Genomic DNA, 17,209 nt, shown 5'->3' on the forward strand with positions numbered 1-17,209 from the left:
TTCGTATTTGAGAGTTTCAAATCCCTCCTTCGTTCTTTAAGGTCGAATACATAAAAAATGCCGACGGAAAATCCTGTGGGATTGGCACAATCGTTGCAATACTCATTCTGGCACGCCACATGGATTGCTCATGAGATAGTCCTGGCAAGTGTTTTCTGTCCAGAAATAGGTCTGACTACAGATGAAGAGGCCCAGTCGAACCATCAGGTTCAGTCTACTACACTGTTTTAACGTCACATATATGTTCTGTGTCCAGCATTCATTGTAGTTTCTCTTGTGAGCAAACTGAAACATTTTCATTTTCATTCAGAGCAGTCAGTTTTTATCTTAAAGCTAACAGAAGAGATCGCCAGAGGGATGCGTACACACTTAGGGAAAAAGGTTCCATCGGGTAGCCTTAAAGTTTCTTCAGTTTGTCCCTCTCGGGGAACTTTTTAAATACTGTAGGGTTATAAACTTCTCCATGATGCTTTATTAATGAGATGGCTTTTTTTGTTTTAATTTTCTAAATCGTAGACTTTGAAGTGCAGGAGACATTCCCGAATGCTTGAGATTTGAGCTCACTCAGAACATACAGTCCGGAATTTTCTCGGTTGTATTCTGGCATGGAAAGTTAATTAGCACCATTTAGAAAGCTTATGACCGAGTTGGATCATAGAGCTACACAGCACTCTGGCTCACTCAGCTACTCTACGATCCCATTCCTGGAGACAAACCGAGAAAAAGACAGAGAAATACAGTAGAACGACAGAGAGAGAGAGAGAGAGACAGAGAGAAGGACTTACTTTGATCTCTGGGGAAGGGAAAAGCTCAGCCATGTTGGTTTGCAGTGGTTTTTGCTCATGCACAAGACGAATACTGTAGACTTGCTCTCTTGCTGTGGCTGCCACAAAGCACTTTGCATATGAGAAGCGTTCAAACAGTACAGCGTTTTCATTCCAAATGGCTCGTATTACATGAAAACCTCTTATACGATATTGTGCGCAATGAATCACATTTAATAAAGGTTCATTTTTAGCAAGCTGGATAGAAATAAACGAGGATCATACAAATAATTTAATAAGTAGATGGTGGTAAGGGTTGGAATGTTTGCGTGCTTTAACTGATTTCTCACCTTTAATCTTTTCCTGAATTTCTTAAAATATATACCATATGCTATAAGCTATTTTGACAACTCCAGTAGTACCTCTGTGTAGTATCTGTTGTCCTCTAACAGACTGTTAAACCTTTCTAAAAGTCGACTGCCTCTAAATTGGCACTCTTCTTAAGCAGACCCATAGGCCTGTCACAATAATTATGTTATCAACTTATCGTACGGTATATGGATATGACCTCGATCATTTTTGCTGACCTCGACATCGCCCATTGTGTTTAAATGCGTGTTTGTTTACAGAAGAATGAACGTCACCAACATTTTAGCCATTCGCACTGCTTCTGTCCTCTCATCTGCTCTAGGGTTGTCAAATTCAAATTCCTACTTCGCATATTCGGCAAATTTAGGATAAAAATACAAAAACTGTACACTCGAATTTAAGATGCATAGCGAGCGCTAGCACTGATTTTTAACTAAAACATACTGTTGAAAAAATGACGCAAGACATGAACAAAGTTAAAAAAAAAAAAAAGAATAGAAAGAAAGAATAGTTCTAGTGATTCAAATAATCCATTTGTAGTTAATAATGTCGGGTTAATGAACTCACCCAAACACATCCTATACACATATGAGATTAATCAGACATGTATACAACATATACATAATATTACAGCTTGCTTCTGCACAAAACTAATCGACTAAATGAATATTTGCATGCTCTCATCAACTAAAATGCCGTTCACTAATATTCAGTGTCATTTTAGTCTGAGTAAAATTGACTAAAATGAATAAATATGACATGACAAAATATCAAATTTCGAGGTTATTTTCATCAGAAGACAAAAGCTATTTTGTGAACAATTCCAGTGTCGGAATTGCTCTTTGAAAGCGTATACTTGCATTATTATGCTATTAAGTTATCATTATTTCAGTGGCATAAAATGGTCATAAAATGACAGTAATATCATCACAATTATTTCTGGGACAATATATCGTCCCACAATAGTAGTTATTGTGATTGGCCTATAGACATTTGCAATTTTTATTGTTTGGGTATTTTTTTTTCCTTTTACAAAAAAAGTGATTTTGATTTGGTTCCTTGTAATGTAGAACATACACAAACACCCTGCCCCACCTGAATAAACACTCCCAGTCACATACCCTTCAGCCCATCACTGTCATGGCTATGAAGTTCACTTTGCACAGCACCTCTAATGTTCAATGTTAATCAACTTAAATGTGTCATTATAGGCTACATTATTTACCATGGGTCTTTTTTTTACACTTACATCTCCACCTAGCAGTGTAAGTGCCAATGTATTGGTATTTCTGTATTTCTCCATTTCAGGATGGATTTGGAGTTTCTTCTTTAGCTTTGGATTCAGTTTGTTTTTGCCAATATTGCTAAGCTCTCCAACAATTATAGACTTATTATTCAGGAGAAGTATTCACCCACAAAATGATGTGTTCTTCACAGTGGAGAACATTAAATGGAACCTACTGTATAAAAGCCAAATGAAGGATTTGTATCCTTTACAGAACTGTGGTAAAACATGAAAAAAGATCAGTCACAGTACAGTTGTATCTCTACCTTTATGCATATGGGTCAGGGAGCTTGCATTAGGATTGGTTTATACCCAGATAGCAAATGTACACTACTGAATTGTACTGGGGTAAATGCAGTGCTGCAGCTGGAAAGCACAGCAGAGTTGGCCTGGTGTCTTTTTGCGCAACAGCCCAATACCAGAACTTATCATACTGATCCACACCAAAATATATTACAACTGAACCAGACTGAGAGAAAATATTGTTACATCTGGCTCATAATGAAAGACAAATACGACTAGTCATTCAGTTATGACAGGAATCTGCGCATAGCCATACGCCGTAAACAGAATGCCTCAACTGATGGAAGATTATGAGGGAAAGGATGTTTAAATAGTGGTATGATTTTTTTTGGAGGATGAAAGCTGGCTTAAAAATCAGTTCTGTTTGCCGACACTTTCCATGCTCGGGCCACGGCTATGCAAAATGTTAGATCCAGCACATCAGCCGAGACACTTAAAACCATTTTATATATATATATATATATATATATATATATATATAAATTGCAGTTTCTCTGTGTGATGCATTTGATGTCCATGATCACTTTCTTTTCATCCTCACTTGTAATTTGTCTCTACATTTTGATAAATAGTATACATATCAAATCTATATATATATATATATATATATTTAAAAAAAAAATTTGCATAGAAGTGAGTCAAAATAAGTTGTTTTTCTGCCTTTTCTTTCACTGTTTAGTTGTTATCTTGTGTTTCCAGGCTAGTAAGACGAAAATGAGCATTTTTGAAAAATGCTGTAAATCCGGCAGAATGTTTTAGCTCCGTTTGTCTTATGCAAACATTTACACACAACTTTACTAAAAGATTCATAAATGAGACCCATTTTTTGTAATATCTGCTCCAAATGTGGCATAGACCTGGTTTAGAAGTGGTTCAAAAACAAACGAATTAAGCCAAAATGAGAAAAGTGATGATTTATTAAACAAAATTATGACTGCTTTTGTTCTCTGCAAAAAGCTGTTATTAACAGGCAAACATAAAACACATGCTTTATTAAAACTAGAACGTCATAATGCTTGCAAGACAAAAAATATATGTTAGTTCTTTACAAACGCTGCCCCAGTGATGCCAGGTTAAACTATCTGATGACATGTTTGTTTAAGTCTTCGTTCTTTTTTTCTCCATTTTTTAAAAAATATTTCAAAACAACAGAATATGAGCATATAGGCACAGGCCTATAGGTAGGCTTATCATAATGGTTTTTATATAGAAAGTCTACTGCACAACATAGCTGCATTCCATTAGACTATGTTCCTGAAATGCTGAGCAGCTTGATCTGTTATCAAAATGAAAAAAAAAAAATCCCATCATTCCTTATGAACTGCTTATTCATCTCGTTCAGAGGATAATTTATCAACTGCCGAGTAACCCATTGGAGCTATTTTCAAATTAAAACTTTTCTGAGCCCGACAGAATGATGCACACACCTTTCCTTGGTCAAAATTAAAGATTCCTGTTTGTTAAAATAAAAAAAAAAGCCATTAAACTCTCCCAGACAACAACTCATCAATAGATTTATTTTCTCCATGTGTAGACCAACAAATATGCATCCAATTTTTGAGCAAATGCACCCAGGTCACTATCAGTATTAGAGTGCCAGGGTAGAATAGCTGTGAATGGCCTTAGGAACGTCAGGGATTTGCCTGGGCATGAATTCCTCAGAAGCTGAATGTATTGTGCAGGAATGTTGTACCATGTGGAAATGATTTTGTTGCACAGTTGCTGAAAATTGGATGGTTGCACAGTCTTGCTGCTAACAGCCCTTTCCACCTCATCCCAAAATACTCAATGGGGTTGAAATCCAGGGACCGCACAGGCCACTGAAGCAATAAAAATCGCTGTCATGTTCCTGGAACCATTCGAAGATGATACATACCTTGTGACATGGTGCGTTATCATGCTGGAAGCATCAATTCTAGTGTAAATAAACTGTAGACGTGAGTTTGGTCATCAGTGTTCTGCAATGCTCAGATAAGCTGCCGTTCAGACGTTCTTCGACGGGCATCGGGGAACATAATGTGTGCAAGGAAAGCATTCTCCTCGTTATCACATTGTTACTAGCTGCTTACAAGTGGATCTATTATGACAACACTCCTTGTGTAAAAAGGAACTAGGATATATCTGTCTGTGCAAAGTTTGTCCAGTTCTTAATGTTCTAGCGTTGTTGTTTCTCAGTAAACTCTTGAATAGGTTCTCTACATTAAGCTCTCATTCCAAAACTGAACTTAACTGAACACTAATGGGCTCAGAGTATATGTCGGTGTATATAAGGACTGTTTTCTAATTTTGAAAATGCAAACCTTACAAGGTTGGTTTTGCTGGGAACCAATTGTTTTTGATTCCTAAATGAAAACAGCTAGCTATGAAGGTGAAGATTTGTTGGTTTTGGAAATACATTTACGCAAATATTCAGTATAATGTGTGGTGTCCATGAAATGTGCACATGTTGCCACTGATTTTATTGTGTTGATGTATTGCCATTCATCATATATCTGTATTTCTGTATGCATCAGCCAATAGGAATCAGCAATAGGCATCACCCATTCACACTGAATTTGAGTGAAATAAAGGAGAAGCCATTATGGTTGTCAATTGTTAGGTTAAATAGATAAAAATCAACACTTCAGTTTAAACCACTGAAAGTGGATTACATCACATGGAGTTTTGCCAGGTGCAATGTCAATACCGCTATTATATTTAGCATAATAATGCAGTCCCTCCAGGATTTAGCGATTTTGCGTTTGCAGAAATGAGCTCAAAATCAAGGAAACTCAGCAATATACACATGAGCTTGCAAAGTTTCAGAATTACCACAGATTTTCCGCAGATTTGGGCCAAGACGCATCATGTGACATCATAACAACACGCATTCAGCCAAAGCCTCCTTTGATTTACGTGGGCCGAACACGAGTACGGCTAAACAGTCCCTCCAGGATTTAACGATTTTGCGATCGCAGAATGAATACAAAATCAAGGAAACTCTGCAATATTTGTAGGCGCTTGTAATGTTTCAGAATTACCACAGATTTTCCGCAGATTTGGGCCAAGACGCGTCATGTGACATCATCGCAACGCGCCATGTGACGTCATCAAGACACGTATTCAGCCAAAGATATATTGTTGGTTATATTTAGTCTTAAAAATTAAAATGCTCAGAATGTTTACGGTTTCCTAAGCCAAAATTTCGGTGCATCCATAAAGGGGACAAAAGGGAAAGAAGTTGAAAGAGTTTGGATTTATACGTTCATTTAGTTTAACATTGTCTTGAGAAGACAATGATGAGACAAGTTACTATATAAACATTGTATTCATTTGTATTCATACTATATAAACATTGTATTCACTCATTAAGTCATTTCATAATGGAACTCTATTTCTGTAGGGTTTGCCTGGGAAAGATGGACCACAGGGACAACATGGCCCACCAGGACCTATTGTAAGCATTATCTTCTTCTTCCCCAAAATCCTCAGGTCCACCCAAATGCATTAGGCTCTTGTTTACACCTTGGCCATTCGGTCTGTGTTACGACAGGGCAGTCCAGGTGCTCCCGGAGCTCCAGGAACCACTGGACCCCCAGGACCACATGGTGATCACGGACCACCTGTAAGTATAAGACCAGCACTCAGAGAAACCCATATTTACGTAGGACCTGAAATTAGTTGATGATGAATTAAAGGATTTACATATGAATACAATCAGTGTCTGTAACACTGATCAGTAGGAAGTATCACAATCTTACAGAACAGTAAAATGTCACTGTTCACACACTCATTTCTTTTTGGTAAATACGTTTGGTTAACGCCTAAGCCTCAGTAGTCATCATCTGAATAAGTAAGCAAAAATCTTTCCTCAAAGGTCTGAGACTTTTCACCACTCACATGTTCAGTTAATTTTGTAAATATGGTTTCTCCAGGTCAGACGAATGGGGTGTGCTGAAAGCGTGTGCCTCATTTAAAACAACTGCACTGCTAGTTCTGGGACTGTGTCCCACTGCTTAGTCATTCTCCCGACCGCGTCAAGCGTCACACTCAGACCTTCCCGAACAGAAAAGAACAAAGCTAACGCTGTAAACAAATGGGTCATGACCTCAGTCAGATCACTGGGTTAATTGACACTGGTCTGTTCAGTCTTCTCTTCTCCTTGAGTCAGCCCTCAGCTCATTTCTGCTGTCTGCTATGTTCTCCATCATTGTGAAGCTTTCAATGTGTTAATGCAATTTCACATGGATTTCTCCATATGATTTGAATTTCCAAGATTTAGAAATGGTTCACATCTGTTTGCATTTATGTATAGATACCATCCAGGATTCAAACTAGCATTGTAACATGATGTTTTATTCTCACTGAATCTAGCTTATAGTACACAAGATAGACACGTATTGTTTTGTATCCAGGACTGTAAGAATCAGACAAAAGGCTAAACACCCACCATGTTGAACTCTTGACTACTCAGGAGAAGAAACCTCAGCTACTGCTTGTGTGGACCCTCGGGGTGGAATGTTTGTTTCTCATTTTTACGCCAGGGGCGAGCAAGGGATCAAATGTTGTTAAGCAACGTCAATCTCAATTATATTCCTGCAGAGTGACACCTTTTCGATTTAGGAAGCGAGAGCTCTTTAATCGAGTGTTTGTTTAGAGCTGGTGGTAAAGAAGAACCATATGCTTGTGTGTAGTGATGTGGACCTTTCTGTGTTGATCTCTCTATTGAACCTGGCAGACTGGCTGTCAAGGAAATGACATGTTTAGTATCAGTGTGCGGTTGGTTCATGAATAGTGAGACTCTTTACTGAAGCGCACGCACACTATGACACTTGGCAAAAAGTACATTCTTGCTCTGTGATATTTCAGGCAATGCCTCATATTTCTGGCTACGCATACTCTTACACGTGAAATTTAAGAATGAGACAAACATTTTGGCACAATCATTAGCCCTTCATATGTGTGAGCCTGTTTTTTCCAGACCTCCAAATTACCGTTTTATGATGTCAGAATTATTTAGTAGCCTTAGTATTCTGGCCCATCCTCTGTCTCTGCATTAGCTGAACAACATGTCTCCTTCATGTTCTTGGACCGTGGGCTGCATTCATGATGATTTAGTCATAATCCCTTCAAAATGACCTGTGTTACAACAAAGCAGGCACATATGCGCTCCAAAGCACCACTTTCATTTTTGATCGGCCCCAATCAGATCTGGGACCCACACAACCAGTGGTCTTTGAAATTCTCCATTATCTTTGCAAGACAGCTGTTTACCTACCTTTTCCCTTTTCTTTTTGGCAGGGTCCTCATGGTACCAAAGGCGAGCGAGGGGAGAGGGTAAGTCTGATCTATTGTGTAAAATTTGGAGAGGTTTATATAAGCTTGGCCTTGGTGACAAGTCACGCATGTAATGGCATGGTATTAGCAATGGGATTAAGGGACCCTCAGACAGACAACCTGATACAAATCACAAGCACAAGCATAGCATATATTTTTGACACACCTTTCCTCTGTGAATCCATGTCTTACTGTAAAGCTGTTTTATGCTCAGTCTCGGACTCTGTTGCCTGTCTGTGAAGGGTTGGGCATCTGAAAATAAGACTATGGTGAATGTTAAATTACACCTATTAAACATTTATGCTTTATGGGCTGTTATCTGCTTTGTTAAAAACACTGTAATGTTTGCTTGTTGGTGAGAAACCATAGTCGTACCAAAGCAATAGACTTTAACCATTAACCATCTGCTTTTTTGACTCCAAAGGGTGACATGCAGTCTCAGGCAGTTGTCCGCTCTATAGCCAGACAAGTGTGTGAACAACTAATTCAGAGTGAGTATGTTTTTGTTGGGCTTCAACATGCAGCCAGTTAGTACTGGAATAGGCTCCTCCTCAGAGCATACAAACGCAACAAGTACACAAAGCCTCCATAATGAAGGACACAATATTGTCAAGTGCTTGGGTCTCCATCTTGGATTTCTGAGTAATAACTGAATGGGCAAGTTATGTATAATATGTGTTTTATTATTCTTAATGTATATATTTTACCTCATTTTCTCCAAATTTGGTCATTTTCCAGTTGTCACCCACTAGCTACCTCTCTATTATATAGCTCTAGTAATAGCTGTCGTGTATAACATGACAGCTATTGACTGGGGAGAGTGAGGGCTAGCATGTGCTTCCTCCAAGACACACAAAGTGAGCCACTGTATCTTTTAGAACTGCTGCTCATGCTGCAACACATTGCAGCCGAACACAGTTAGAGCAAAGCGCTGTCTGCCCCCACATACTTACTTTAGCAAACCCAATTATGCTGTCTTGGATGCACGCCAATAACCGGCTGTGGCATCGTTGGCATTTGACCTTTAAGTCTACATTATGATCTCCAGAGTGAATATGTTTCTGTTGCACCACTCTGGAGTCCATGTTCTGCTTTTCTTTTTAGCTTTCTTTACTTTACTCCAGATAATTTTAAAGTCATATTTGGTTATCCTTTCAGTTCTATTAATGTATCCCTCTTCGCTTGTCTGCTTTGCCACTCTTCTCATTAGGCCACTTGTCTCGCTACAACTCAATCCTGAATCAGATCCCCAGTCAGTCTGTGTCAGTCCGGACAGTGCCAGGTCCTCCAGGGGAACCAGGCCGTCCTGGCCCTCCGGGGCCACAGGGAGAGCAGGGGCCTTCAGGCAGACCAGGCTTCCCCGGAGGTAATGGACTGAGTGGCCGTCCAGGAGAGAGAGGTTAGTTCATGCACACAATGGGAAAAACCAGACATCACAATTCACATGAGGTTATGTTTCAGTGTTAATTTTATTGACAGTTAAATCAACAGAACAAATAACCATCGCAAGAAAGTCACAGAGAGATAACGAGCAAGTAAGAATCACAAGACCAGCATCAGTTCACACATGCAGTGTTATATACACAGACAGAATGACACAAAGCAGAATTTTAATATAATTAGTTCAGACTGGCCGCACAACACTAACAACGTTTGCTAATGAGAGATGGTTTGAGGGGTTTAGTGGTGTAGCCTATCATTACAAGAGTGCTAATTATGTGCTCGGGGTTGGGGTAATTGTCAGCCTTGGTCAGGGGTGATGAAGACCAGATTGCTGTGAAGAAGCCTGGGAAAAACTGGAGTGTGCCTTTCTATAAAGACTCATAATTCTGAGACGTTTTGCTTGTCACAGTGTTTGGTTTTGGAATAGCAAAGAACTAATAATAACTGCTCAAGACTATTTTTGTATGCAGTCAGTCTTTTGCTATTTTCCATGCAGCGGGATATGTTGAAGCAGAAATCTCTGTGGAACCTCTAGCTTTCCTTCTGGACTCCATGTTTATGTTGTTTTTTGCCAAATGATTAGCGACCCATGAAAAGCATGTGGCTCTCGCACTCTCTCCACCACCAGTGGTCAGTGGTGGAAGGTAAATAAAAGAGCTAGACAGACATTCTAGCCATTTCATGTGCAGACTTGTTGTGTCAGTGTGTGTGCGCTACACTAGGTCTGCTATCTCAATCCCTCTGCCTGGCAAGTAGCGAACGAGGACAGCAGTGTGTAAATTCAGAGAGGCAGGTGGTGTCGCTTGGTCTCACTTTAGTGTCTGTTTTATTGTCTGTTCAGGCCTCCCAGGAGAGAAAGGAGAGAAAGGCAGTCCAGGTGTGGGGACACAGGGACCACGTGGCCTCCCAGGACCTCCAGGTAAACAAATGACTACTCTTATTCGCCAGATATGACACTTTTATTCATCTCTGGTTGTTGAAGACATCATAGTTAGAGCTTATATTTAGATGTGACTATATTTGGGTATATACTCAATGGCTACTTTAAAAGGAACACCTGTACACCTGCTCATTCATGCAATTACCCAATCAGGCAATCATCTGGCAGCAGATAGAAGTCAAGAGCTGCAGTTGTTTAATGTTCACATTAAACATCAGAATGGGGATAAAAATGTGATCTCTTTGACTTTGACTGTGGCACAATTGTTGGTGCCAGATAAGCTGGTTCTACTGTGACAACCAGATGGTAGTGTGAAATTTTGGCATCAACAGCTTGAATCCATGAACATGACTGGAATTCTGTCAACAGTTCAGGATGATTGTGGTGCAGTGGTGTTGGGAATGTTTTCTTGGCATACACTGGACCCCTTAATACCAATTGAGTATGACCACAATCTTATAATGGCTACGTCCAGCATGATAATGCACCATACCACGCATTCCATGAACATGACAGTGAGTTCAATGTACTTCAGCTTTTGGGATGTGTTAGAACAGTAGATTCGCAGCATGGATGTGTAGCTGACATATCTGCAGCAGTTATGTAATTTATGTCAGAAACTCAAAGGAACGTTTCCAACACCTTATGAAGAATTGAGGCAGTTCTGAAAGCAAAGGAGGGCCTACTCAGTATTAGTATGGTGTTTCTAATAAAATGGCCAGTGAGTGTGTATATGTTAAGAGGTTTGTTTCAGAGGTTGGTGATCACTACACTGCCTACATCTTACTGGAGCATGTTACTTTAAATATGAGGTTGAGTCAAATGAAAACCTTAAGATTTGTTTGTTGCAAATAGGTGTCACAAAAGTGTATCAAGCTTAAGGTAACACTATAAGGGGCTATTGAGAACAATGGACCAGTTTTGCAACTACAAATTTAATGTACTGTTTCTCTAATTTATGTCACACTTTTAAAGGTTTCATTTGACTAACCTCTGTACTTCAGATTTGTTCATAATCTCCTTAAAAGTCCAATATACTGCTATTCAAAACACTCCTGTTTTACTTCAGAACCTAGATAGAAATCTACAGTCTCATATGATGTAGACTATAGGAATTCACATACGTATGTGTTTATAAAAAGGCGTAGGACCTGCATCTGGATGTTTTTTTTTTTTTTTAAATCAATACTATTCATGAATGAAGTTTAAATTAACCACATGGTTAAAAGGGCCAGTGGCATTTGGGGAAGGCTTAGCTTGTGCTGAAAGTACAGAACTACGTACAGAAATATGTTGAAATAAGAAAAGTTCCAAACATGGAGCTCTGCTGGATTGCATGTGACACCGTGTTGATGTGTGTTAATGCCTCGCTGCAGGTCCTCCAGGTGAGGGCCGGACAGGAAGCCAGGGTCCTCCAGGCAGGCCTGGAACTCAGGGCACTCCGGGTCACCCTGGAAGTCCTGGAAAGCCTGGTGCTGCTGGACCACCAGGTTACTGTGACCAGAACGCCTGCTTAGGGTATAACATAGGAGGTAAAGAAAGTTCTTATTTTCTCTCCTTTGTTTTTAAAAAAATAAAAAATTCAGTACCTCTGTTTCCTTTTGATCTAATTACCGAAGAGCCAATATTTAAGTGCTAGCTTCTGCCATTGTCTCGAAGTATTGCAGAAAACTTTAGGAAAGGGTCATTTCTGATACTGCTGAGAATGCTATTTCCCAAAGTAGTTTAACAGCAGCAAATACATCGATTGTGCAGTTTTTTTTTCTCAATACTTACAAAAGAGCAGCATTTGTGTGATATATTTCATATACAGTCATGTGAAAAAATAAATACACTCCATGAATATATATATATATATATATATATATATATATATATATATATATATATATATATATATATATATATATTTTTTTTTTTTTTACACACATTTGGACAAGAAAACATTTGATCATCTTTGAAACAGTGCCTATTAATAAAGGTGATACACTCTACCAAATGAGATGAAAAAGTAAGTACACCTCTACATTTATCACACCTTCAAATCCATAAAATTAGAATCAGGTGTTCACGATTGGGTGCCTCTGATTAGAACCTACTTAGGGAGTGCAAGTGGAACCTGTCTTATTTATACCCCTCTCATATCTAAGTGTCTGTAAGGCCTTCAGAAAAAAAAAACGTTTTGGATGCCTATGAGTCTGGCAAGGGATTTAAAAAGATCTCCAAATTATTTGAAAGACATCACTCCGCTGAAAGGAAAATAATCTACAAGTGGTACAGATTTCAAATGACTACCAATTAGTCCAGGACTTTCCGTCACTGCAAATTCAGCCCATAAGCAGAGCATTTGATGCAAGAAGAAGTCTCAAAGCACAGCAAAATTCATCACAGGATCTGCTAGTACGTCTTCCAACTGTTGGTGTCAAAGTGCATGCTTCTACAATCAGAAAGAGATTGCACAAATTTGACCTGCATGGGAGACGTGCCAGGAAAAAGCCTTTGCTGTCTAAAAAGAACAAGACAAGACTACAGTTTGACAATGAGCATATAGGCAAACACCGGGCCTTTTGGAATAATGCGCTCTGGACAGACGAATCAAAGATTGAGTTGTTTGTCCACAGTAACAGCAGACATGTTTGGTGCAGACCAAAGACAGCTTTTCAGGAGAAACTCATATCAACTGTGAAGCACGGTGGTGGAAATGTTATGGTTTGGAGTTGCTTCGCTTCCTCAGGGACTGGACAGCTTGCATTCATTGATTTAACTTTGCATTCTACATCAAAGAGTGCTTGAAGATAATGTGAGGCCATCTGTCAAAGTTGAAGTTGAACAGAAAGTGGACCTTTCAACAGGATAATGATCACTAGCACTAGATAGAACAATGATCATCAATAATGAGTACACTAGCAAATCCACCAAGGAATGGCTCAAAAAGAAGAAATGGAGGGTGATGGAATGGCCTAGTCAAAGCCCGGATCTGAATCCCATTGAAATGTTGTGGTGGGATTTGAAACGGGCAGTACATGTAAGAAAACCCTTAAATCTTGCAACTGAAAGACTATTGCATGGAAGAGTGGTCAAAAATTCCAGCAAGCCGATGTCAGAGACTGGTGGACAATTATGCAAACCGCTTACAGGAAGTTATTTCTGCTAAAGGGGACAATAATAGCTTCTGAGGCCAAGAGGGTACTTACTTTTTCCACAGAAGAATATCACATCTATATTTCTGTTGAATAAATGGTTGAAAAAGCTAATTTTCTTTGTGGTTTTGTTCAAGTATATCGACTTCATTAATAGTCAATGTTTCAAAGAGGAAACAAAAATATTTGCTTGTCCAAATATGTCAAAAAAGCCAACATGGGGTGTGCTTATTTTTTCACGACTGTATATGGTCATATTCTTTTTTTAAAATCTTTTTGTTCGCATATAAAAGTCAACATTTTTTACCACTACGCAGGATTATCATCCAGTAAAATAGGCTATTACTAGCAGAGACAGAGAACAGTCATTATAGACTAGAACTGTCCCCATAAATTTAATAGAGTGTATAAGCAATCAAGTTTTACAGTTAAACTTGTGAAAAGTTCACTCCTATCCTGATGTGGGTGATTTTTATGAGGGCGAGTTTGTTCTGGGATGTGAAACATCCTGCAGCGTAGGAGGTCATTAGATGTACCACTAATTTTGGAAAAACTGGTAATAGTAGCTGGCGGTTCATTCTACAGTCGGGGTGACATTTATTTCCCACATTTACGTTTGCAAAAATGTGTAAAGTAAAGGGAACATACTTTTTAAACATTAACTTATAAATAACTTAACGCTAATAAAATCTACAGCAATTAAAAAACAGCATTTTTTCCTGTCTCAGCCTACTATAGCTACACTCAAACAATCATTCAAATAAACTTGGCATTATTGTGTGAATCCATTTCATCTCATGGTTGAAACATGCCTTTCCATGAATCATCCATTATAGATTCACTCGATTCTGTTAGCTGAACACGTTCACCCCTATGAAATATTTGTCACATGTCCAATAGGAATTTGTATCAATTTCCTGAAGATCATTAGAAGAAGAAAAGTTTGTTCATTACTTATTCTTTCTCAACTTTTTTCAATAATATTGAGATATTGACCGACTTGTGAATTCTTTATTCTAATATTTTGAGATACTGGATTTTCGATTTCCATGAGCTGTAAGCCGTAATCATCAAGATTAAAACAAAAAAAGGCTTGAAATATTTCACTTTATGTGTAATGAATCTAGAATAAATAAAGGTTCCACTTTTTGAATTAAATTACAGAAACTTTTCCACAATATTCAAATTTTTTGAGATGCACCTGTAGTTTGAATGGTAAACTAAGTTTCTTTCTTTCTTTCTTTCTTTATTTAATTTTGAAAATGACTTTTAAAAAAGAATAAAAAGGCTAAATGTCACTCCAGCTTTGGAATCACCTTGCTAATTGTAAATTTTTAAATCCACAATGAAACATTTAAGAAACTGGTACATTATAGTTAGATGCACTTAAGAAGCTTGATATTAAGTTCTCATTCTGATATGAAATAACTGCCACAGTCTTTAAGTTTCCAGGCTTACATAAACGGTGTACATTTAATATCTGATTTACTGACAGAACATTTGTACAAGAAACCCTTCAGTAAACCTCAGGAAAGTAATTCAGCTGTAAATGACAAGATCGAGATTGCTGCAGAAAGGAAAAGCCGAAGCCGAGTTGGTCATTTTAACGATCATGTGGGTGTCATACTTACACGGTGTGTTTCTCTCTCCTTTCCGGGACCTCCTCATCTGTCTCCTGACTCTAGAGGAAGCCGAAGTGCAGTATGAGAATGACTACTGAGAGGCATTCTCTGAAACTCTGCTGCCATTTCTCTTCTTTCCCTTTATCCCTCCATCCTCCATCTTTTAGCAAAAAAAAAAAAAAGACTGTGGCTAGGGAAAGACTTGTCTACAACCCCCAAGCTATCATATTATATAATGCCATATTCTCCCACTCCTGAAGATCACCACCACTACACAGTAAAGGTCCTGCATGCCTATTCACACAAATCCATCCAGCTTTCTTTGTAGCTCCGTTTTTCTCTCTATCTCTCTTTCTCTGGGCTGGAATGTTTTTGACATCCATACCTGATGGCCCTTCCCCAGAAAGCTATAATTTCTCGTACTCGTCTTCTGCTTCCTGTTTGCTCTAACACTGTGCCTTTATCTCTCTGCTGCTTTCCTCTGACCCTAACCCAATGGCTACTTTCTTGATGGTGGTGAATGACATAGACAGAGGAAACATGGATGACCAACCCAATTCCCCAATCTTCCCATAGTACAACAGTTACCTCCCAGTTCCTACCAAAACTACGGGCCCACTGACACTAATGATGAAGAAGAGCAGGAGGAAGAGGACCCGTTCGGTGGATACCGCCGCTACCCACCCCAGTACTACGAGCCCAGCTATCCAAACCCTCGTGTTGCCCAGCCTGGCACTGCTTATCCCGGTGCCATGATGAGGGAGCGAGGCACGCACCGCTTCTCCCGCAGCCTGACTGAGAGGAGTATAGCTCAGACCACAACACAAGAGGAAGAAGATAAATCTGCACACTGACAGCCCCATACACAAACACACAAACACACCCTTAGTATTAAGTGAGTGTCCAGTAGGATAACAGTAACCGAATGGTATTTGGAAAGTGCCTGATGGGGGTGGGTGGTATGGAGGGAGTGCAGTAAACCCATACTGTGCCCGCAGATCTTCAGTGACGGTTTCTTTTGTTGTTGTTGTTTGTTTGTTTGTCTGTAAAAGTGCATGCAGTCATTTAAAACCACAAAAAGCTCTCAAACAATGCAGTGGATTTATATTAGTTGTCCTTTTGGGGGGGGGGGGGGGCATTGAATTTGTACAGTTTGTGCAATTGTTTTTCTAATAAAAGATTGAAAGGTTGAATTTCAGTGCTTCCATGTTTGATCGTCCACGCTTTCATTGTTCCCGTCACGTTACTGACGTTACTTTATGGAAAGATGGATCCTTGGCAGTACCGGACAGTTTAAAAAACAAACATATTGAACCAAATCTAACATTGCCACTGATACTTATAAATTCCACACATAATGTCTGGAGCGGGATTGTACAATCACATGTCAGTGTGAATTTCCTGTGGATTTGGTCGTGTAAGGATAAATGTTGTGCAGTCATTGGGAAATTGAACTTTTTTTTGTTTTTGTTTGATTTTAATACAAGAGCTCAGATTGGAAGTCCTTTTCTGTCTCTCTCTGTGTATGTGCTTGTCCTATGGGCCTATTCACTGTGGAAAAGTGTTGAATAGTTAGGCCTGTGGTCTACTGTCCTCTCAGAATGAATCAAACTGTGCGTGTTGAGCAGGTGCCAGAGGAATGGCTCGCTACCAAACTTTTGAAGCGGAAAAAAGTAACTTATTTTTACTTTGTTTTTGTAACCAATAAAACTGGAATATGACAGCGGTGATGTCTGGTCTATTCTTTGTTACCGTTTTCTTTTTAAAAGCCCGTAAGGCAGTCAGCTCAGACGTGGGACTCTTGATTAGTGCTCACATCAGAGACGTGTTTGATCACTCCTGTAGACACACACGTCATCCTTTTACAACACACACGTCAAACAGTGGAAACATTATGTCCACAATTGCAGTTCAACCCTACAGTGGGATGTCACTGACCCTCGTGACAGACTGACAGCAAACAAGGGTGTTTCATTTCCATCACCATCGTGTTGTTCTGAGCATTTAGTGCACTTCAAAGGGTAATG

General features: G+C 39.1%; 1 protein-coding gene across 2 annotated transcripts in view; it reads left to right on the top strand.

Moving 5' to 3' along the window:
- The window catches only part of col14a1a (collagen, type XIV, alpha 1a), a 112,680-nt gene extending 95,773 nt beyond the window's left edge, over positions 1-16,907 (top strand). For both annotated transcript variants that reach the window (XM_053626898.1, XM_053626907.1), the window contains 8 exons: positions 6,104-6,157; positions 6,254-6,325; positions 8,002-8,037; positions 8,462-8,528; positions 9,248-9,436; positions 10,322-10,399; positions 11,797-11,952; positions 15,759-16,907. In XM_053626898.1, the coding sequence (XP_053482873.1) occupies positions 6,104-6,157; positions 6,254-6,325; positions 8,002-8,037; positions 8,462-8,528; positions 9,248-9,436; positions 10,322-10,399; positions 11,797-11,952; positions 15,759-16,036 (930 nt within the window). In that variant the 3' untranslated portion in view covers positions 16,037-16,907. The remainder of the gene's footprint in view (positions 1-6,103; positions 6,158-6,253; positions 6,326-8,001; positions 8,038-8,461; positions 8,529-9,247; positions 9,437-10,321; positions 10,400-11,796; positions 11,953-15,758) is intronic.
- The last annotated feature ends 302 nt before the right edge of the window (positions 16,908-17,209 follow it).

This window comes from Ictalurus furcatus, chromosome 1 (genome assembly GCF_023375685.1).
Source record: "Ictalurus furcatus strain D&B chromosome 1, Billie_1.0, whole genome shotgun sequence".
Taxonomy (NCBI): domain Eukaryota; kingdom Metazoa; phylum Chordata; class Actinopteri; order Siluriformes; family Ictaluridae; genus Ictalurus; species Ictalurus furcatus.